This window comes from Podarcis raffonei, chromosome 3 (assembly GCF_027172205.1).
Source record: "Podarcis raffonei isolate rPodRaf1 chromosome 3, rPodRaf1.pri, whole genome shotgun sequence".
Taxonomy (NCBI): domain Eukaryota; kingdom Metazoa; phylum Chordata; class Lepidosauria; order Squamata; family Lacertidae; genus Podarcis; species Podarcis raffonei.
The window spans coordinates 106758994-106782202 of record NC_070604.1 but is presented as its reverse complement, the minus strand read 5'-3'; the positions used below and the strand labels follow the sequence as shown (position 1 = coordinate 106782202).

The 23209-nt window shown below is 45.5% G+C and overlaps 1 protein-coding gene across 1 annotated transcript; it reads left to right on the top strand.

Annotated features, from left to right (window-relative positions):
- Positions 1–1397: 1397 nt before the first annotated feature.
- On the top strand, positions 1398–22264 carry FBLN7 (fibulin 7). The gene is made up of 8 exons (XM_053383452.1): positions 1398–1749; positions 4242–4401; positions 5289–5459; positions 13095–13220; positions 13678–13815; positions 15788–15925; positions 17155–17293; positions 20475–22264. Exons 1-8 carry the CDS (start codon positions 1675–1677, stop codon positions 20845–20847), a joined length of 1320 nt encoding a protein of 439 aa, XP_053239427.1. The 5' UTR covers positions 1398–1674; the 3' UTR covers positions 20848–22264.
- Positions 22265–23209: the final 945 nt, after the last annotated feature.

Below are 23209 nucleotides of genomic sequence, written 5' to 3'. Positions count from 1 at the left end.
ACCAAAAATACAATAAAATATCACACGTTAAAAACTTCTCTGAACAGGGCTGCCTTAAGATGTCTTCTGAATGTCAGGTAGTTGTTTATCGCTTTGACATCTGGTGGGAGGGCATTCCACAGGGCGGGCGCCACTACCGAGAAGGCCCTCTGCCTGGTTCCCTGTAGCTTTGCTTCTCGCAATGAGGGAACCGCCAGAAGGCCCTCAGCGCTGGACTTAACTGTCCAGGGGTCCTTTACCTTTACCTTTTATGTGCAAAAACCTCTGAATTCTTTTTGCATGGCTGGAATATAGCTTAGTATACAACTGTGAATCTATCGCTCCAAGCACTTCTGTATCTAGCCTGCCCATTACAGTCATACCTCAGGTTACAGACGCTTCAGGTTGCGTGTTTTCGGGTTGCGCACCGTGCCGAACCTGGAAGTACCGGAACAGGTTACTTCTGGGTTTCAGCGCATGTGCAGAAGCACTAAATTGTGCTTTGTGCATGAGCAGAAGTGCCGAATCGCGACCTGCATGCGTGCAGATGCGGCGCTGCAGGTTGCGAACACTGTGGGTTGCGAACATGCCTCCCGCACGGATCACGTTCTCAGCCCGAGCGTCCACTGTACTATGACCATCCAGGGAGGTCTGTGGGGGAAGAGGCTCCTTTCCCCCCAATGCCAGAGATATTGTTGGCGAGAATAAGCGAATGTCTGAACAAGTGTCAGTTTGACACCCACTTCAGGGACAAATATCAAATCTGAAGGTGAGGTGGGGAAACGGATGCTGTGGTATGATCCTGACTGAGGCGCTCCAAGGCTGCTTTCCTTCCAAAATAAAAAGCTTGAGCTCACTTAAACAAAACAAAACAAAACAACCCACTATGAATAATGTAATGTGTACTTTGGCCCTTAGCCACTTCCCTGCAACAGCAGATTAATACTGCAGAGAATGATCCTGGCCTACCTTACAAGGTTGCCGTAAGGATTGCTGAGCTAATTTTGTCAAATGAATGCAAAATAATAATAATCCTTGCGAGCCAAAACAGACAGGAATCTCCAACCTATTAAAGAAAACGTGAGTGGCACCTACTGATCCTGACTACTTAAACGCTAATGTTTAGTGTGAGCTCTTGGCTTGGGAGGGCAGGTTATATATCTAAATAATATCCTAAACTATGGGCCACTTTGATATTTTTTTTTAAGTCATCCTATTTCTCTCTCACACACAAGTTTTTGACTGTGGTGGAGAAGAGGCGACTCATCGTCTTTGAGTAGCAGAAATAAAGCAAGCTAAACTTCCACGTTAGAGGCATCAGTCTGAGATGCAATTTTGCAAGATCTCTCTCTCTCTCTCTCTCTCTCTCTCTCTCTCTCTCTCTCTCTCTCTCTCGGGTGTGTTTCTGTGGAGGACAGCTCCTAGGAGGCAGCACACTGGCAGCGAAGGCAGCCTACCAATGAGAGGTGGAAACTGAGCTCTCTCTCTCTCTTTTTTTACTCTTTGGATCTTTGGAAAACCTGCTGTGTGATGTTGCAGTCATTTCTGATCTGAGCACAGGAGTGCTCTCTATCCCTCCTGATCTACAGTCAGGGCAACTTGGCTGTCGAGGAAAGTGTTTTGCCAGGTGTTCCCGTGCAATCTGAGAAGAGTTTTTTCTTTCTATCTCTCTACCTATCTTGGAATAATAGTGCCATGCCTTCTGGATTGCAATACAGCCTCTTTCTCTTCTTGTGCCTAACATCATGTCAGGAATCTCGAGCATCCCAGGTAAGCCCCATTCTCCCAAACAACAACTGGTTAGGTCTGGATAACATTTCATCTATCTATCATCTATATCTATCTACAGTATCTATCTACCATCTATCTATCTATCTATCTATCTATCTATCTATCTATCTATCATCTATCTATCTCTATCTATCTATCATCTGTCTATCTAATCTATCTATCTATTTATCTATCATCTATCTATCTATCATCTATCTGCGGTATCTATCTATCTATCTATCTATCTATCTATCTATCATCTATCTATCATCTGTATCATCTATCTATCATCTATCTATCATCTGTATCATCTATCTATCTATCTATCTATCATCTATCTATCTTTAACATCTATAAAATCTTGGAGGGGATATAAATGCAATGCAAGAAAGAAAGAAAGAAAGAAAGAAAGAAAGAAAGAAAGAAAGAAAGGAAGGAAGGAAGGAAGGAAGGAAGGAAGGAAGGAAAAGTTTCCCTTGACAGTAAAACGAATGGTGGGGTTATTTATTTATTTTTTATTGCTAACTTTTGCTTAAAAGGCTGGACTTTATTTTAGCTCCCCCTCCACAGCTTCATGTGTCTCTTTCCGCAAAGGCAACAGGTAAGTAAAATGATGGTTGCTAATGCCCTTCGATACACATCCTCTAATTTTCAACTTCATGCCAACAGACAAGAGGTGTGGTTCATATTTTGCGTAAATCAGAAAAGACACGCAGGAAACAAGGCCAGTCCAAGGCCAAATAAGCACCATCAGTCCAGACTAATATGCAAATCTTCATCAGGAGAAATTTGAAGACTAAAAATATAGCCTTCCCATCACTTAATTCTTGAATTCCTCGACACTGTTCGAGGTGAAGAATGCAGCTCCAGAAGTATAGGGCATGTAATGACTTTTGCAAATTATCTGCCTCTGAAAATTCTTACATTTCTTGCCCTGTATCCCTGCTAATAATGCAACTGCAACCCTCTTGCTGGGTTAGGAAAGAAACTCAACCTGTTCCTCCGTTAATGCCTGAATAAACCAGCGCAGTCAAGTGATTGCAGAGCTTGTGAGCTCAAGTCACTTTGCAGGAATATCAACATGGGCTGAGCGAGCTGCACAGTGATGAAGTTTATTATGCTTAACTGTAGCGCAGCAGTTCAGGTTAAAAATAACTCTTTAACAAAGAGCTTATTATAAAGGTATCCAGTATGACTTTTTTTTTAAATGCTTGCTGCATGCTACATATGATAAGAGTCTTGGGCAAGAGAAAACTTGTTCACTCCCCAAACCCCAAGAACATGCTTCATATAAAACATGGCAATTAAATTCTTGTTCATTCAAATTGTAAGGAAATGTCAGGTTTATTGTGTCTGCAGTCATTCCTTTTTGACTGGCTCCTGTCCCAGTACTTAGTGCTGACTTTTGATCCTGGTGAAGCAGCATTTGTGTAGGTGTGTCTGAGCATGTGCGATCAGCAATAAGAAGAATTTTGCTCAGTTCGCATTTTACTTTGACCTTGCCTGATTTTAATGCTAGCCGCCCTGCAAACCCAGCTATATTTCAAAACTTGCACTTCTCTGGATTTCACGATGCAGTTTTCAAACCAAGAAGAGTGCACAGGGGGAAAAACCTATATTAACCTATGGATTTGCTTGCAAACATATGTATAATAGGCAGAATTGCAAAAGAAAGAAAAAGAGATGCATATATTAGGCTTAACCTGCATGGAAATGCATGCTGATTTTCGTGTTGACTTTTTTATTCAAATTGATACAGAAATAGGCAAACTGAACTTAAGCCTGGGAAAATGAGAAATCAAAAGAAACTGAAAATGGCAGGTTTGTGCATCCCTATTTGCGATAGATGGACAGATAGTGATAAACTTGCTGAAATATACTCAGAGTCGAGTGTGGATTTCATGCTCTTTATTCAGCTCATAGTAGTGAGGAGGAATGGAAGTTCCCCCGAAATGTCTGCTTTATATACATTATTTTCACAATGGGCCCCACATGATTGGCTAATTCCAGGATTCTCCTGTAGGCCAATCAGGCTGCGGATTCACTTCCACCTGGAGTTGGATTGGGTGGCTCCTGCGGACCAATCAGACTGAGGGTCGAGAAGCAAGGAGTCAAGGAGCCAAGGAGCTGGGGTCCGAGGATCAGGAAGCAAGGAGCCAAACACAGCAAGGCAGGAAATGTGTTGCTGTGGCAAAGAGCCGAAGGGAAATGCTGACCTTATATCCTTTCCCGGCTCTTGCCACCAGGTGCAGTGAGTTACCAAGTGGCCTCACCTGTGCCACCGTGCCTTGCCTCTCCAGAACAAACTTAGGAAGGTCCCAGTCCTGCGAAGCCCTACTGGTCACAGGGCCCGGCTCCTGCACGCACTCCTAACAAAGACATTGGGGGAAATGGCTTTCTAATTGTACTCAACCATCATGTTTAACGCCGTACATATAAAGGCACATTTAAAGGCCTGATCCAGCTGTTTAAAGTCTTTGTGTTTCCCACAGAACTGCATGAACAAGCAGCAGCTTCTGACTGCCATCCGCCAAATGCAGCAATTTCTAAAGGGGCAGGAAACGAGATTTGCCGAGGGGCTCCGTGTCATGAAACACCGGCTGACGACTCTGCAAAACACAGTCATGAAAACCACCCCTGACCCACCAGCTGGTAATTAAAACAACAAGCCTAAAGTGATGGCAGTGCAAGAGCAGGAGCAACATTGCTCAGACGGAGAACCCAGGGCATAGCCAGCAGCGTTATAGGACCAGATAGACCCCGATTGGCTCCTTGTGTCATATGACCCCTATATACTGCTCATCCATTATTAAATGACATTTGTTAGTCTCTCTTGGATATAGAGGTAGGAAAGTCTTCGAACAAAACAAGTAACATTTAAAAAAAAAACTATGGGTGTAAAAGGGACACGGGTGGCGCTGTGGGTTAAACCACAGAGCCTAGGACTTGCCGATCAGAAGGTCGGTGGTTTGAATCCCTGCGACGGGGTGAGCTCCCATTGCTCGGTCCCTGCTGCTGCCAACCTAGCAGTTCGAAAGCACCTCAAAGTGCAAGTAGATAAATAGGTACCGCGCGCAACCCCAGAGTCGGTCACGACTGGACCTAATGGTCAGGGGTCCCTTTACCTTTACCTTATGGGTGTAAAATGCTGGGACGGTGCAAGATCCAGGGCCCATTGTAAAAGACATGGGTCTTGGCCCCCTGAGTCAGCCCCTAACCACACCCCTGCATCCCAGCATGATTCTGTGATGGTGATGCTTTTGCCCTCTTTCCTCTAAGAAGAAGAAGAGTTTGGATTTGATATCCCGCTTTATCTCTACCCTAAGGAATCTCAAAGCAGCTAACATTCTCCTTTCCTTTCCTCCCCCACAACAAACACTCTGTGAGGTGAGTGGGGCTGAGAGATTTCAGAGAAGTGTGACTAGCCCAAGGTCACCCAGCAGCTGCATGTAGAGGAGCGGGGAAACGAACCCGGTTCACCAGATTACGAGCCCACTGCTAACCACGTCTTTTATTATTTTTGTGTACCCAACTCACAGTGTTCTGCCCTGCCCTGGATGCCCCACTGAATGGCAAAAGATTTGGCACCAAGAACATGGTGGACCATGAAGTTCATTTCACCTGCGATCCTGGATTCCGACTCGTCGGCTCCAGTTCTCGAGTGTGTCAGCCAAACGGCAGCTGGACAGGAGATGTTCCTGAGTGCACAGGTAATTCACTTTTTTATTCCCTTGGCTCGGGCATAAACACTCACCTTCAGATTATCAAACACAGCTGTTTCAGGAGTAGCCACAGATGCTGAAGATGGTTGAATTTGTATCCCACCTTCCCTCGGAGAAACTCAAAGTGGCATACATGGTTCTCCCCGTTCCCAATTTTATCTTCAAACAACCCTGAGGTAGGTTAGGCTCAGAGGAAGTGACTGGCCCAGGGTTATCCAGTGAGCTACATGACTGAATTGAACCTTGGTCTCCTGGGTCCTAGTCCAACCACTACACCACGGTGCTGGCTCTTGTGGACTACGGCTTCCATAATCCCTTATCATTGGCTATGCAGGTTGAGGCTGATGGGAGCTTGGGTATAATTACACCTGGAGAGTCACAGTATCCTAATCCTTCTTGCACATTATATGGTGTGGTGTTCGTACAGAGCCCCCGGTCGTCTCACGGACTATTAACCTGTACACCACTAATCCACTGCCACCAACCAGGTCCTCCCCGGTAAAATCACTTCAGTCTCAGTCTGGTTCTCAAGTTAATAAAGAGGAGTGTGTTTTATTTCAGACACAAACAAACTTTTACAGCATTCCAAACATCGTTACTCTTTGCTTTCTTAGTCTTATTTTCCTCTCTCTATCTCTTCTACCTCCCCTCACGCAAGAACCCACTGCCCTAACAGTCTCTCTATTACCAACTGCCTGCCAACTGCTTGTCCAACTGCCTTTCCCAACCAGCCAACCCACTAAAACCAACCAACTACCCACCAACAACTCTAACAAACCTCGGGCTAAGCCCTTTTATACACATGTAGGCTCCGCCTCCAGCTTTCCTATTGGTCTACATTTTTAACCCTTTCTTCCCCCCTGTACAGATAGGCTCTAAACGAACGTGCAAACACCACATATGATTAGAAGACTATCACTTTAGCATTTATCCTCAGGTGTTACTCATCATTGATGTGCAGGGTTAGGGCCAAACTAGAAGTGAATTTGAATGCACTGAACATGCATATTTTTGTAGAATGGAAATAGAATCCATGGGGAAGCTGATCAGCCTTAGGACTACTTGCAGGGATGGGGGTGAAGGGGTGTGTGAGAGTTGAATGCTTTCCCAAACTGATATTTGCATTTCAGGGTAAACTGCCATTGATGCCAATGGAGGCTTTCTTTGCAATGCAAAAAGAGAAAAAGAGAAAAGCTGTTTCACAGAATGGATTTGTTGTGCCCAAATTATTGCCGATTGCTCTAAATCCACGCGACTGTTGTTCATTGTGTATGAGGCTGCAGATCCAAGCATATGTCAAATCTTTTAATAGGCAATTTATTACTAGGAAACAGATGACAACATCTGAGAAATCGACTGGCACAAACACAGTAATTAATCTTATGTGCTTTTTTGCGGGGACCAACGTGAGGTTTATCCAGATTGGCAAACAAGAAACTCATACATAATTACCTCTATTAAAAAAAATTGTTTACTGGGCAGAAGTCAGTTCTGTTGATGATGAGCAGGCATTTGGCATAACACACGCATTTTATATTCCTGAACAGCCATTGTTACTGTGCTTGCCTGTAGCTGTAAGAAGGCAAGAGAAGTGTGATAGAAATGTCAAACCATGGAGGGAAGACGTGGTTGGAAGTCTCAGGGTGCAACTCTGCTTACACTGTAGGCTGGTGTACCTGCATGAGAGGCATAGAGACAACTCTCCGAGCTTATTTATGCTCACCTTTTGCTCTTCCTTCAGTACAGTGGCACCTCGGGTTACAGACGCTTCAGGTTACAGACTCCGCTAACCCAGAAATAGTACCTCGGGTTAAGAACTTTGCCTCAGGATGAGAACAGAAATCATGCAGCAGTGGTGTGGCAGCAGCGGGAGGCCCCATTAGCTAAAGTGGTACCTCAGGTTAAGAACAGTTTCAGGTTAAGAACGGACCTCCAGAATGAATTAAGTTCTTAACCTGAGGTACCACTGTATTAATTCTCTTTGGGCTGCTGTTGTTCAGCTCCCCCCCCCTCCAAGCTGACATATGGCAACCCTACCCATGCCATGACAGCAGACATACTTGAAGCTCTTTTCCACTGAGATGGAAGACCAAGCATTGTGCATCTTAGATAGAACTAGGATCCTTCCTATCAAAAGCCAACATGGTGCAGTGGTTAGAGTGTCAGACTAGGACCTGGGAGACCAGGGTTCAAATCCCCACCTGGTCACAAACCTCTCTGGGTGACCTTGGGCCAGTCACTGCCTCTCAGTTTAACCTACTTCATGTAGTTTTTGTGGGAATTAAATGAAGATTGGGAGAACCTTGAACCCCCTTGGAGAAAAAGGTGGGATATAAATTCAGTAAAGTAAATATTTCCTTCAATAAATTTCACTCATTTTCCAAACTCAAGAGTCACAATGTGGTTCCATCCAGAATTCTGCAGCAAATTCAACTTTTGCTGAGAATTTAAACTCCAAGGTCTCTGCAAACTATGATTCTACTTATGGGTGCTTTAGAGCTTTCCTGCTCTAATCTGGTTCCCTCCAGATTCTCTGGACTACAACTCCCATCAGCCCCAGCCAGCACATATGACATAAAGTGGGCGTGGTTTAGGGGGAAATGGCCTCATGGGTCGAGTAAGAACTTGTGCCTGGTGTAATTAGACCTGCGGGCCAGAGGATTCCCACCTCTGGCTAGAATACTGTACCACAGATGGGGACTAGGGACATTGGGAAAGGCCAATCTGAGACCAGACTAAGGGACCAGATGCAGCATGTTGGTTGGGGGACCTCTATAACAGCAATTGCCTCTTAGCTGTAGGGAGACCTGAACGCAGAACTGTACTTTAAAAGGGTGTGTGACAGCTTCGAAGGGATACAATACAGGCAGGAATTCAAAAAGATATGATGCAGACAAATAGCATATCTGCCGTGTAGCCACTGCAGCCCATCAGTGATTCTGGAAAAGTGATGCAGAAAAGAGATGGCTAACCCATCCCATTTGAAATCTCTTGACTAATTTTATTACGACTGTTAGAATTGCTTTTGCTGGAATCCTGAGCGATGCAAGATATTATTAATGCACAGTAAATTGCATATTCTTTATACTATTTCTTTAAACATACTAGCTGTCTTTTGACTCTCCAAAAAGGTTTCTTTATTTTGAAGCTTCAAGTATGAACATTCTGGGTTGAACAGAAATTTCTTCTGAATTGAACCTGCACTTATCCCTAAAGTGTGCCTTCCTTGTATTTTGCTTACTGAAATGCAATTGGGGAATGAAATTAACTACAATAAGCCATAGAAACTGGCCTCTAGCCTTGCTCCTGTGTCTTTTATAGCAGCCTCACACACAAAAATCCCACCAGCAAAAATCCCACCAGCAATCATCTCCATGCCAGAAAACCCTTTCCTTCCTTGGTTTCTGTCCCTTACAGTGTTTCACAACCTTGGATCTCCAGCTGGTTTTTTTTACTACAACTCCCATCAGCCCTAGCTAGCAAGACCAGTGGTCATGGATGATGGGAATTGTAGTCTGAAAACAGCTGGCAATCCAAGGTTGCGGACTACTGCCTTAGAACCCCTGTTTAGCATTTTAGAATATTTAAAAATGTTTGTAGCACATGGAATTCTTCTCCTTCAGCCTTCCCCAAACTGGTGCTCCTCAAGATCCTTTGGACTACAATTCCCATGAGCCAGACCCTGATCATGGGAGCTGCCTTTTATTGCTCCTTTTTAGAGATGTTGCTGGTTTTTATTGCGCTATGTCTTACTATATTTGTAAGCCACCTTAAACTATATGAGGAAATCCAAGGGTCAGGTAAATAACAGCAAATAAATGGATTGTTATGGCTAGCTGATTTTTATTTCCTGTTAACATTGGTTCTTCACCACACACTGCCATTTAATGGAGAGATTGCCATCTCAAACATTGGATTAAATTAGTGTGTATCATAGTGCGGGAGATTTGCATCCATTTTCCTGACTTTGTCTCTCTCAGTTAACTCGATGCAAAAATTCTTGGCCCTGGTCTGTGTGGTTTACATTTTCACACGCTCCTCCATAGGGTGCTTAGGCCCCTGTACATTGACAGCGCTGTTTGTTTAAGTGAATTCCTTCCTCATTGTGCAAAATGCTAATGAGCCATTGAGCCGCTGGCCGACCAAGCGGCTGCGAAGGCCAGAGACCTGCCACTCTCCATTGTGTTCGAGAAGACAGACATTTCTAAAGAGATTATGGCACAGTGCGCTAGACAGACAGCCAGATGTGACTCTAGAACAGGGTGGGGAGCTGCTTTTCAGACCAAGGGCCGTATTCCCCATCTGGGCAATGTTGTAGAGGCCACATGGCAGTGGTGGGGGGGCCAGAGCCAATAGGTGCAAAGCAATGAAATCTACTTCTGTATGGTAAGTTGGTTTCTATGCACAATTCCATCCATGGGAGCCAGTGTGGTGTAGTGGTTAAGAGCGGTAGTCTCGTAATCTGGTGAACCGGGTTCGCTTCTCCGCTCCTCCACATGCAGCTGCTGGGTGACCTTGGTCCAGTTACACTTCTTTGAAGTCTCTCAGCCCCACTCACCTCACAGAGTGTTTGTTGTGGGGGAGGAAGGGAAAGGAGAATGTTAGCCGCTTTGAGACTCCTTCAGGTAGTGAGAAAGCGGGATATCAAATCCAAACTCTTCCATGCAACCAAGAGGCATGACCAGAGTTCAAGGAGACATCCTAGCAGGGCAAAAGCACAGGAAAAGTGGATGGGGTTAAAAGGGGGTGTCGCCTGTGAAGAGGCAGGAGGGCTGGATAGAGAGCTCTGATGGGGATGCGTTGGCCTCTAGCCCAAGGTTTGCAACCTTTGGCCAAGAATCAAGTGAGCAGTGGGAATTAGGAGAATGCCAGTTGCCATTGTCCGCAGCGGTCCCATTCACAACATCCATTTAGATCACCATGATGCCACTGTAAACAGTAATAGTGCTCCTCCAAAAGGATTCTGGGACCTGTAATTCTTAAGGGTGCTGAGACCCTTTTGTCCTCTGTTATGTACTGAGTTGAATAGGATCCAAAATGCAGCAGTCTGATTGGTCCACAGGAGCCACCCAATCCAGCTCCAGGTGGAAGTGAATCCACAACCTGATTGGCCTACAGGAGAATCCTGGAATTAGCCAATCATGTGGGGCCCATTGTGTAAATAATGTATATAAAGCAGACATTCTGAGGGAACTTCCATTCCTCCTCACCACTATGAGCTGAATAAAGAGCATGAAATCCACTCTTGACTCCGAGTATATTTCACCCTCACAGAATTACAATTCTCAGAGTGGTCAAACCATTCAGCTGGACACTGAGGTCCACCTCCAAGGCACTGGCTGAGGAACGGGAGTGCGGAGGGAGCAGACTGCCCCCGGCACCACTATTCCAGTAGGGTGCCATTGCAGCCCCCCCGACACGCTCCCCCATGCGCCGGGCACGTCCGCACAGGCGGCACGCCACGCCCCCACCTGCTCTCCACCCCCAGTAGCGGAGCATGCAGCTTCGCCACTGCTCCAAGGGTCTTCTGGCTGTTCGTTCACTGTGAGAAGTGAAGTCACAGGGAACCAGGCAAAGGGCCTTCTCGGCAGTGGCACCCACCCTGTGGAATGCCCTCCCATCAGATGTCAAGGGGATAAAGAACTACACCACTTTTAGAAGGCATCTGAAGGCATCCCTGTATCGGGAATTTTTTAAGGTTTGATGTTTCATTATGTTTTTATATGTTTTATTGTGTTTTATAGAGTAGCTGGGGAAACTTAGTCAGATGGGTGGGGTACATCGGGGAGGGCTGTGTGAAGAGAGTCTCTTCTTTTAAATTCCTAGGAGTTTATCTCAGTGAAGACCTTACTTGGAAAATAAATATAACCCAGGTGGTTAAGAAAGCCCAACAGAGACTCCATCTCCTCAGAGTATTGCGGAAGAACAATGTCAATCAACATTTGATGATCTCCTTCTACTGGTCCACAATAGAAAGTGTCCTTTCATACTGCAACACAGTGTGGTACGCTGGTTTGACATCATCTGATAGGAAGTGCCTACAGAGGGTGGTGAATACAGCACAAGATATTATGGGCTGTCCTGTGAATCCGCTGGATGAAATGGCGGAAGAATGTTGCCTCAGGAGAGTGAGGAAAATTCTCAGGGATGATTCACACCCTAGCTGGCACTTTCTTGATCTCCCGCCCTCAGGCAGAAGATATAGAAGCAGGATTAGTCGCACCAACAGGGTAAAGAACAGCTTCTATCCGTGGGCTGTTAGGCTGCTGAATGAAAAGATAACAACAGGGCAACTGACTTTCAGGTTTGGTGGGTGTGCGTCAGTAAACAAGGGGAATTAAGACTAAGAGAGCTAAGTGGGGGGTGCTCGTGTAATCTCACCGTATACAAGTTGTACAAGTGACAATAAAGTATTTCAATTTCAATTATTATTAATATTATTAATATTATTGATTCCTCTTCACAGGGAACTCTGTGAATTGCAGCTCTGGGAGGGGAATAGGGGTTCTCCTAGCAACTCTCAGCACTCTTAAGGAAACTACATTTCCCATAACCCTTTGGGGGTTGTCAGTAGTAGAGAGGTCAGTTGGTTAGAGCATGGCGCTGATAATGGCATGATCACAGGTTCGATTCCCGTATGCTTCTTCTGGTATTGCAGGGGTTGGACTAGATGATGCTCAGGGTCCCTCTTCCAAGTCTATGGATCTATGACTGTTTAAAGTGGTATCATAGTGTTTTTGCATATATGGCTTAAGTATGGCCAGTGTCTTCCTTGGGTAGCTGGCATCTATGCAGGTGAAAAGCCACCATTTGTTCTCTTTAGGACACCTGGGCAGTGTCTGGTTCTCTTCACGTTGCCTAGCCCAGGTGTCGATGAGGCCTAGTGCACACACTCAGCATGGAAAGCCAGATGAGAATCTCGGCTTTGTAGAAAGTTCAAGGAAGCAGGAGCGGGTGGAAAAATTCGGCTACAACTCCTTGGCTGCTTGTTCAATAACTTCATGGTCTGGCGACCCCTGATTATTTAGAGTATTCTATTGATGATCAGGGGAGCTTGGCTTTTTGGCAGATAGGAAGCAGTGGCAATCCATGAGGCATTCACTCACACAGTCTGTTTCTTCAAGGAATTCCACTGCGCTAATTATTTCAACACATAATAAGCCAGGGAGAGGTGAAAGGGTGCCTCAGGTGAATAGAGATTTTTTAAGGGGGGGCAGGAGAGAATCTGGCCAGCTCTTACAAACAAAATATTTTGCTTCTTCCATTAAAGTGTATTTTACCTTGGGGAGGATATGCGCATTTGCAAAACCAGGGGGAAGCTGCCTAACCTTGTCGCAAACATGCAAATATTGCTGTCGGTTGTGTTCACCACAGGTTGCCCTTGAGCAGGGGTAGCCAATGAGGTGCCGTTTGGATCTTGTGGATTGGGGGGGGGGAATTAGAGGGAAATGCTTGAGAAAAATCTGTAGATTTAATCCAAATTTCATACCGAAAAGAAAATTATGAGGAGAAATTTGTACTAAAATGTCGTAGGCTTTCACTGAAGAACCTCAAAAGCAGGCTATGGGTTGTGGAAATAATTTGAAGCTCTGAAACCTCCTTATTTTATTGGCCTTTCCTTAGATATTGGGGTTTGCACCAGTCACCTGTGCCAGAATGGAGGAACATGTGTTGACCGAGGTGAACACTACAAATGCTTTTGTCCCCAGGAGTGGACAGGCCCCAACTGCCAATATCAAACGCAGACGGGTATGTATTGTGGTAAGGCGTTAAGGAGGGTGGGAAAGAGGAATATTTAAACCTTAATGTGTGAGAGAGGGGAGGGCAAGCCCTAGAAACAGAGGACATTATAGTGAGTCAGACCATTTGCTCATTTAGCTCAATAATAGCTACACTGACCATATAGCCATAGTCGCTGGTTTCCACTGATATCCTTTCCCTCCATGTGGGGGAAGTGATCAAAAAGCTTACACAGAAAGAGGCAGAGGACTTGTCATGGGAATGCTGGTTTTGCCCATCTCCGTCCCCACACTTTGTGTGTAATGTGTAGTTTTCCCCTCCTTGTCGTAGATGTAGAACAAACCCACCACTCCATTTTATTAGCTGCGTAAAAACAAAATTAAAAGTAAGGATGTCTTCTCATTTGTGGTTTGGGATTTTACACTGTCCTGGAGGCGGATTCTTCCCTCCCCCACTTGTCCTTTAGTACCACCAGAATGGAGCGTAACAGATGATCCGGCGTTCAGCCGTAAACCTCGCTGCGCCAAATTTGACCGGATGCAGCAGTGCAGCTGCGAAGCAGGCTTCCATATGAGCGGCACAGCAGAAAACAGCATCTGCCAGGGTAAGAGTGCAACTGCAAGAGATCTCTGAGGAGTCTGCTGCTACAAGCTGCTTCTGCTTCCTGTCGAAGTTAAAGCCATGTCTAAACTGCAGAATATGGTGGTGTGGCCTTTCATTTATAGACTCTCAGTGCTGTATTGGGGGGCGCGTTATAGAATAACGTAAGTTAAAAAAAAAAAAAAGATGAATCCCTGATCCAAGGAGCTTAATACAGTAAATTCCAACAATAATAAAGTTGACAACAGTAGGAACTGCAACAACTTATTGCAGCATGGAGTGCTTCTCTTAAGGTTTCCAGCACTCCATTCTTTTCCTCCTCTCTCTTAAAGTTTTCCGGTTCTCCCCCAACTCTTCCCAAACAATCAACCACAATTCTGTATCTCCAAAGTATCCTCAGTCCTCGTTGGGCTTTTTAGTTTAGTTTTGCTTTTGCATGTTTATTTTTTGGTGGGGTGGAAGACATTAAAACCTTGGCATTCTCCACTGATTACTGGGGACAGGTCGAATCGTCCCCTAGCATATTTAAAAAGAGCTTCTCAGTGTGAACCAGTAAACAACTGATCCGGACAATGAGATGGTTCTCTCTACTACTTTTCTATCTATCTCGCTCCATTTCTTGAGCATGAGTGGCGCAGATTTGCCAGTGTAAACCCAGCTGACTGAAGACTTGGAATCAATATTGATGTGTACAATGCAAATCCATTTGAATTGATTTAGAATAAATGAAACGCAGTTGCAGCACACACACTTGAGCTCATGGTGAAGCCATGAGCACCTTTACTTGGAAACAAGTACCTCAGAGGATTACTCCAAAATCAAGTGAACATAGAAGTCCAACCTTCAGTTGGAGATAAGAACCAGAAGTTCCACAGAAGGCAAAAGGCCAGCCAGCCCTATTGTTAGACAAAGCACCACCTCAAATGGCAAGTGCTGACGGGCAAGACTGGGCACCCCCAGAGCTATTCTTCCTAAGCTCCCATTCCCCCTGGGGATCATCCTACGCAACATAGCCTCGGTCCAGTATTCCTGAAGGAGCGTCTCCACCTCCATCGTTCTACCCGGACACTGAGGTCCAGTGCCGAGGGCCTTCTGGTGGTTCCCTCACTGCGAGAAGCCAAGTTACAGGGAACCAGGCAGAGGGCCTTCTCGGTAGTGGCACCTGCCCTGTGGAACGCCCTCCCACCAGATGTCAAAGAGAAAAATAACTACCAAACTTTTAGAAGACATCTGAAGGCAGCCTTGTTTAGGGAAGCTTTTAATGTTTGATAGGTTATTGTATTTTAGTGTTTTGGGCGGGGTATAAATAAATTATTATTATTATTATTATTATCATCATCATCATCATTATCCTTGGCCCTCTGAACTAGCCTTGCTCCTCAGGTGTGGTAGAGGGTGATTTCCCATCACAGGTGTTGAGAAGTAAGATTCAACAGCTAGTCCAGCCGGAATGGGCTGAAGGCACCATCTTGGCAATAAAATGTCTGAAGGCGGCAAACTCTGCCACACATAATAACGAATTCCAAAGGGTTTCAACACCACCTTGCGGGCTGCCTTGGGTCACTCCCGGGTCACTGTGTCTTAGGCAACTACTGGCGGGAACAAGCTTGCTGTTATCTGCACAATGGCCTGCATTCCTGAGCCAATTTATCATTCAAAGCTGAGCATCCCAGGCTTTAACAAAAAGGCCCTCCAGAGTTTTCCAGCGGCAGGCAATTTCAAGACGGGCCAGCAACTTAAGAATCAGATCTGTACAGCAAGGCTCTCCTTACGTTGTTATCCAGCAGGAAGCACCAGGGGCTGTGCTTTTGAATAAACCCACACAGTTCATAGATCTGGAAGGGCAAAATGTATGCTGCTAATATATATATATAACACCAGTAGCGTCTCACAGAATTCCGCACACACACCCCTTGCGCAGCCTGTCATGAAATTTGTCCAAGCAGAAATAATGTCGCTTTTCTTCCCCCTTGCAGATGTGAATGAATGTGAAGTTTACAAGCTGGAGGGAGCCCCTCGTCTCTGTATGCACACCTGCATAAACATTCCTGGCTCCTACCGCTGTTCCTGCCCCAGAGGATACCAGATCTTCACCGACGGGAAAAGCTGTGAAGGTGACTTTAGCAAGAGGCAGATGGCATTTCGCAGATGCTGAATGACAAAATGTGCAGGCTTCAGGCAGACTTTTCGGTTCCCGAAAACTGCTCAGATTGTGTGCAGTCTGTTTCTCTGCAACCAGGGTTTAAGCTGCAATCCTGCACATTCTCTCCTAGCAGCAGGGACTTGGTTAGGCGCGCGTACATTTTATGACTATAAATGCAAGGAAATGCTAACAGAATAGAAGCTGGACTTCCCAAACGCCATGCAAGAAGCCAGATTTTTTTGTAACGGTTTGTAATGCACGGCTACTTAAAATTCTGGCTGTTAATGCCAAGGGAGTGAGACCTGCTGAAACAAGGTAGACATTGTAATGCCATTTAGATATGTCGGGAGGTATGGCGGTCAAGCGCCAAAAGGAATTGAATAGTGATATTGTATGCATGAAGCATGCACTCTGTGCTCCCGCTGGCTACAGAAAATACCTTCAGATTATGCTAAAACAGAGCTAATCGCTGGGATTTGATTGGCTTTTTTGTTATTATTTCTAAAATTAAAGCATCTTGTGTAAGGGAAGCAGACTGACATTGCACGGCTTAAAATATTTTCTGTCCACAAGCCAATTAAACTGGAATATTTCCGCTCATTATTTACTTTGGGCTGCATGCACACCGTACAATTGAGGCACATCTGATGCACACATACCCCTCCCCCCAAAAAGAATCCGGGGAACTGTAGTTTGTTAGGGGTGCTATAGCTCTGGGTAAACTACAGTTTCCAGGATTCTTGGGGGGGGGTACTTTAAATGTAAGGAATATTTTGCCCAACGTGGGGCTTGAACCCCTGACCCTAAAATTAAGAGTCTCACGCTCTACTGACTAAGCTATCCATGCATTTTATCCTTGCTACAACCCTATGAGGTAGAGTTAGGCTTGGGTCTTCTCATATCTATGGAGTGACCACTTAGGCCATCATCTGGAAACAGGAAATGCACTACCAAAAGAAGACGTCAGAGGATACCAATTTGCAGAAAACTTCCTTGGCAGAGCTCAGCTCCAGATAACTTCTCATGTACATAAAAAGGATTTAGGTGGAACTTCTGTGCAACAGTTGGAATGTGCAAATTGTCACTGGCCTTGAGAGCCAATGGGTGGAGAAGATAATACCTTCCCCTTTCTGTGTTAAGCGCGTCACCTAAACCATCGACTCTGGTCCTTTGCTTTTCATGTTTCCATTTGTTTTACAGACATCGACGAGTGTGCTCTCTCATTGCACAACTGTACCATGGGAACGACGTGCATTAATACAGGAGGAAGCTTTCAGTGTGTTAATCCAGAGTGCCCCAAGCCCAGTGGAAACATCAGCTATGTGAAAACATCGCCGTTGTAAGTATAACGGGGAATCTGTCGTTTGCCACCTTTGACGGCAGTAGGCTAGCTTTGTTGGCTATTTGCAGCTTAGTTGCGCTGCAGAGAGCTTGCTGGAGAGACCACACATTATAAGGAACGCAAAATAACTTTAGCTAGGTTTTAATAACAAAAACAAAAACTCCTTTTACATTAATTATAATATATCAATAAGCATGACCCATCCACCAGGGTGCTGAGAGAGCTAGGTGCTGCTCTTTATATACTATACCCAATTGCTGACACAGCTTAATTAACACAACTTAGCAGCACCTGCTATACTGTTTCACAGCTGTAAAACTGGGTCTCGTTATTTGCTCTGGCCCTTAAAGACATACACATCTTGTGGAACAATAATGAACCTTCAAATTTAAAGAGACCATTCAACAAGCTTAAGGCACTCGGGACAGGTCATGCATGGCGCAGAGTGAGCTCTGTATTCCAACACCTCATCATACTCCCTGCCCTGCTCCCTTGCCTCACTCTGCCTAATGATAGAGCCGGCCCTGGTTCTGGGCATAAGGAAAGAAATGATGACTGCCCAGGAAACCCACTGTGCAGTTCCAGTTCCTTTCTTTTAAAACTAAGAACCAAAAGATCTTGATGATCCAGGCTGTTGGCATATTGTTTTCTGGTCTGTGATCAAACATTACGACAACCTTATGAATATTTCCCCTCCAGCCAGTAAGATTACTTGTTATATTTTCTTTGATACAGGGCCAATGTTCTGTGCCTTGATTATGCACCATCGCTGTGTGTTGCAAATGGAGCTTTGTTTGAGTTTAGACAACTTTTTGGGCACAATCCAGACGAAGTTAAAGACCTTTAAATCCAACTGATTTCCATGAGAGGTTTATTCTGCAGAGGCACCATATCCTTAAAGTGCGTTTCCTCGTCGCCAAAAGGAATCCTGGGAACTGTGGTTTTTTAAAGGGTGCGATGGACTGTAGCTCTGTGAGTGGTGAACTACAGTTCACAGGATTATTTACAAATGAAAAATGTGCTTTAAATGTACAGTGTGTCTTCAGCCTTAGGCTGCAGTCCTAATCCCATTTACCTGGGAGTAAGCCCACTGACTAGGGACGCAGGTCACACTGTGAGTTAAACCACAGAGCCTAGGGCTAGCTAATCAGAAGGTCAGTGGTTCGAATCCCCATGACGGGGTGAGCTCCCATTGCTCGGCCCCTGCTCCTGCCGACCTAGCAGTTCAAAAGCACGTCAAAGTGCAAGTAGACAAATAGGTACCACTCCGGCGGGAAGGTAAATGGCGTTTCCGTGCTCTGCTCTGGTTCACCAGAAGCGGCTTAGTCATGCTGGCCACATGACCTGGAAAAACTGCGGACAAAGTCGGCTCCCTTGGCCAGTAAAGCGAGATGAGCGCCGCAACCCCAGAGTTGACCACGACTGGACCTAATGGTCAGGGGTCCCTTTACCTTTAAGCCCATTGAATTCAATGGGACTTATTTCTGAGTAGATGTGGTTAGGTTAGTGGTGTTCACTGTAATGGGCTGGATTCACCTCATGAGCCCCATCAGCAGAAACCTTACATACCCTGCCTCTTCTCCTGCTGTATGCCCCCCGAAATTGGCTGGAGAGGTGGTTGGGAGAACCCCCAGAACAGCATGGGGGTGATGGAAGGGGGGGGAATTGTTCCAGCTGGCAAGCAGAAACCCTTGTGCAGATGGAACGCTCAATTCATCAAAGTGTGACATTGAATTCCAATCCAATATGCCAAATTTTTACCCTTCAAAATAAATGGAAATGAAAAGTGCCTAAGGTCATCTGGATTTCACCTTCAGACTCTAAAACAAATGTGGGTGACCTGTATGGAATCCAACAACATCTCAAAGCCTTGCTGGGAAGAAGAAAAGCCGTTGTTAAAGATTCTGCAAAGACCTCCTGGGGTCTAAATCTTAGCAGTATTTTTTAAAAAAAGATTTAATATATTGTTTAGAGATTTGTCCAAGTGTTTGGACCATTATGTTAGGGGTATGCCGGCCCAACATATATTCTCACTGGCACTAACTGCATTTTATCCAACTCTCTGGTTTTTGATTCGCTCAGGCGCACCAACTCTGTGGGGTTGAAGGCACCTTGGCCCCCTTGATATTTGTTTTAAGGGGAGCGGACCCTCCTCATCTTCATAGCGCCCTGCATGTGGTGCATGTGTGTGACATCACATGCACAGCACAGGTCCAGCGCTGGCTCCTTCAGAGTGTATGGCTTCCTGCATTGCATATGCATCATCACACACGCACAATGCCCAACATGCAATGCGTGTGACGCCACGCACATGAATTGAGCGTTGGGTACCCTCAATTTTGGAGGCAACTCGGCGCCTCCGGATTCACTTATACTGCTGCTTTACAGTAGTACCTCAGGTTAAGAACTTAATTCGTTCTGGAGGTCCGTTCATTGGCTCCCAGTACGTTTCTGAGCACAATTCAAAGTGTTGGTGCTGACCTTTAAATCCCTAAACGGCCTCGGTCCAGTATACCTGAAGGAGCGTCTCCACCCCCATTGTTCAACCTGGACGCTGAGGTCCAGCGCCGAGGGCCTTCTGGCAGTTCCCTCACTGCGAGAAGCCAGGTTACAGGGAACCAGGCAGATGGCCTTCTCGGTAGTGGCACCCGCCCTGTGGAACACCCTCCCTTCAGACGTGAAGGAAATAAGCAGCTATCCTATCTTTAAAAGACATCTGAAGGCAGCCCTGTTTAGGGAAGTTTTTAATATTTAATGCTGTATTATTTTTAACACTTGATTGGGAGCCGCCCAGAGTGGCTGGGGAAATTCACCCAGATGGGCAGGGTATAAATAATATTTATTTATTTATTTATTTATTTATTTATTTATTTATTTACCTGAAACTGTTCTTAACCTGAGGTACCACTTTAGCTAATGGGGCCTCCTGCTGCTACCATGCCGCCGCTGCACGATTTCCATTCTCATCCTGAAGCAAAGTTCTTAACCCGAGGTACTATTTCTGGGTTAGCGGAGTCTGTAACCTGAAGCGTCTGTAACCCAAGGTACCACTGTATTGTCATCACTGTTTGCAGTCCTGTGCTCCAGACTGGAGGGAGGGCAGGATGTAAAGATATTCCATACGACGAAAAAATAAACGCATCTCCTTTGTACCCCCACCCCTCACTTTCCTTCCTAGCCAATGCGAACGGAACCCATGCCCAATGGACAGCAGATCATGCCACCACGCCCCGAAGACCATCTCCTTCCATTACCTCCCTCTGCCGTCCAACCTCATCACTCCCACCGCCCTCTTCCGCATGGCGACTGCGTCGGCTCCTGGGCGGCCTGGCCCCGACGGCCTGCGCTTTGGGATCGCAGCAGGCAACGGCCAGGGCCATTTTGTCATGCAGCGCTCGGACAGGCAGACCGGCGAGCTCATCCTCGTCCAGAGCCTGCAAGGCCCTCAGACCACAGAAGTGGAAGTCGACATGACCGAGTATCTGGACCGCACCTTCCAAGCGAAGCACGTCTCGAAGATTACCGTCTTCGTGTCGGCTTACGAGTTTTAACGGAAGCCGTTTGCACAGGGGAGGAAAAGAAGCAGCTTGCGGCCTGCTCTCATTCATCCAGAACTTTTGGTTCTAACCACCAGCTATTCTAACCACAAAAGCCGGAACAGACATCAGGCATTGCTGTCTGGGTACTTGCCTGTGTTAATGCCAGCCTCAGATATAATGGCTGTTGCCTTTCTGCTTCTCCTCTGGGGGTAGCTAGCATGGCTCTCTCCTGATGCTGTTAGACTACAGCTTCCATCAATCTTGTGGGCTGCTGATGGGAGTTTGAGTTCAGCATCATTTTGAGGGTGCCATATTGGCTACCCCTGTTTGACTTTAAACACTCGATGTACTGAGTGCCTTGGAGGGATAATAATACGATTGACTGCCAACTATGGTTGGTGTCCCAACTTGACCAACGCCCCCCTTACTCTAACCCAGCCTTTCTCAAGCTGTGGGTCCCCAGATGTTGTTGAACTACAACTCCCATCAACCCTAGCTAGCAAGGCCAGAGCTCAGGGATGATGGGAGTTGTAGTCCAACAACATCTGGGGACCCACAGGTTGAGGACCGCTGCAGTCTAACCTGCCCTTTGTTAGCCAATCCAGCATGCCACATATACAGACAACCTGTCCTTAATGCATGCACTCTGCCCTCATCCCAAGCAGAAGTTCAACTAAGGAAGAGTACAGGTCATCTCTCTTTTTCTCCCCGTCCCTCTCTCTGATGCTGTATGAGAGCAAAAACATCATATCTCTGTTGCAAGGGATCTGATTCTACTTTCTGTTGTTTGTAGAGTACTAATGCTGATCTGATGTCACAAACCATGAGCATGATTCAGCAACCATGGAAACACTTTTTAATTCCTGTTTATTTCAATGGGAAGGACAAGCAATGGTGTGCTTAACAGTGCAAACCTATGCATGTTTGCCTGGTAGTGAGCACCACTGATTTTGTACGTACAGCCCTAGCCATGTCTACTCAGAAGCCAGTCCTACTGAATTCTGGCAGAATCTCTGAGAGTGGGGTTCGGTTTGCAGCCTAACTCTCCAGTCAATGTACACAGAGTTACACTGCACATACCTCCTTTTGATATCAGTAAGACCATAACAGGACAATCTTATGCACATCTACTCTCAGACCAAGTAAGTCTCGCTGAGTTCAATGGGGTTTACTCCAAGGTAAGTGAGTCTTCTAGGATCGCTCCCTAAAATGCTGAGCTGGGTCAGTTCTAAATTACGTTGCAACAAACTCACCATTCCAGCCATACTTCAGAACTAAATTTTGAATATATATTTTTCATAGTTTGCCTGTGAAATAATAGCTTTGAGGGACACTTTGAGGAAACTGAATCTTAAACCTTGATGATGAATTGTAGAAGCCGTTATTATGAGTTTGGATGGTGCCCTGAGTCCCTTCCAATTATCGGGATCCTGTAAAGGTTTTGGCTGACTAGTTAAGGACCATGATTAGCATAACCAAAGAAGTTGCTCTGTGCCATAGCACAGGTGGGTGGGCCTCCCTTCCCCCAGCTTCTAGGAAGGAGAATAATAGCCAGTGTAGCATGTCTGAAAGAGGGAGAAGCAGGCTGGAAGCTGTAGGCGCAGAGACATGTTTGCTCTGTGCTGGATCCAAAGCTATAACTTACAGAGAAGCAAGATTGTTCGGGGTGTTAATGCTGCGAGCCCCTCCATCTTATGCTCAGGTTGTATATATGTGTAAATAAAACGATTTATCCAAGAGGCATCACAGTCTCCTATGGCCTTCATTCCAAGGAAACTGAACCCTGAAAAAGAGCCTTGAACCCCTGGATTCTCTCACCACTCAGAGACTGGGGTGGCATGTAACACTATTACGCTAAATAGTAAATTGCCGGATTTGCACCTTGCTCCCTCCCGCTTTATAATCCCACTAAATTTAACAGTATTTATAACTGGGAAAACCCCAAAGAACTGACAAACATATGAATGTATTTTCCCATTATGGTTCCTTGAGGTATTCCTACTTCTAGAAACCTATTATGTTTAGTGGGCTATATATATATAATGCAAATCGCTCTTATAAGGATCTGTTTACACTCTCTCTGCAATAGCTCTGTGTCCACCCCCTAGCTCCAAAATAATAAGAATTTTGTTCCAACTCTGATGTCTTCAGTCAAAGGGATGTGGGGAACACAATTCCATTAAACATGCCCTTGTTTGTATTTCGTGTGTGTTTTTCATTGGGTGTTTTGGATTTTATCTTCTTCTGCAGTTATGTATGCCCCTGGGATCATGGATCGTCAAAACCCAGATGTAGTTTCACCGAAACTGACATGACAGAAATCTGGATTATGACATAACATGAACAATGGCAAGCATCAGTTCATCCAGATCTG

Bases quoted from the DNA above. Each gene is read 5' to 3' on its own strand.
- FBLN7 (XM_053383452.1), top strand. From the start codon at position 1,675: ATGCCTTCTGGATTGCAATACAGCCTCTTTCTCTTCTTGTGCCTAACA. The intron at 1,750-4,241 runs GTAAGCCCCATT...TGTTTCCCACAG, and splicing joins AGGAATCTCGAGCATCCCAG to AACTGCATGAACAAGCAGCA. The intron at 5,460-13,094 runs GTAATTCACTTT...GCCTTTCCTTAG, and splicing joins AGATGTTCCTGAGTGCACAG to ATATTGGGGTTTGCACCAGT.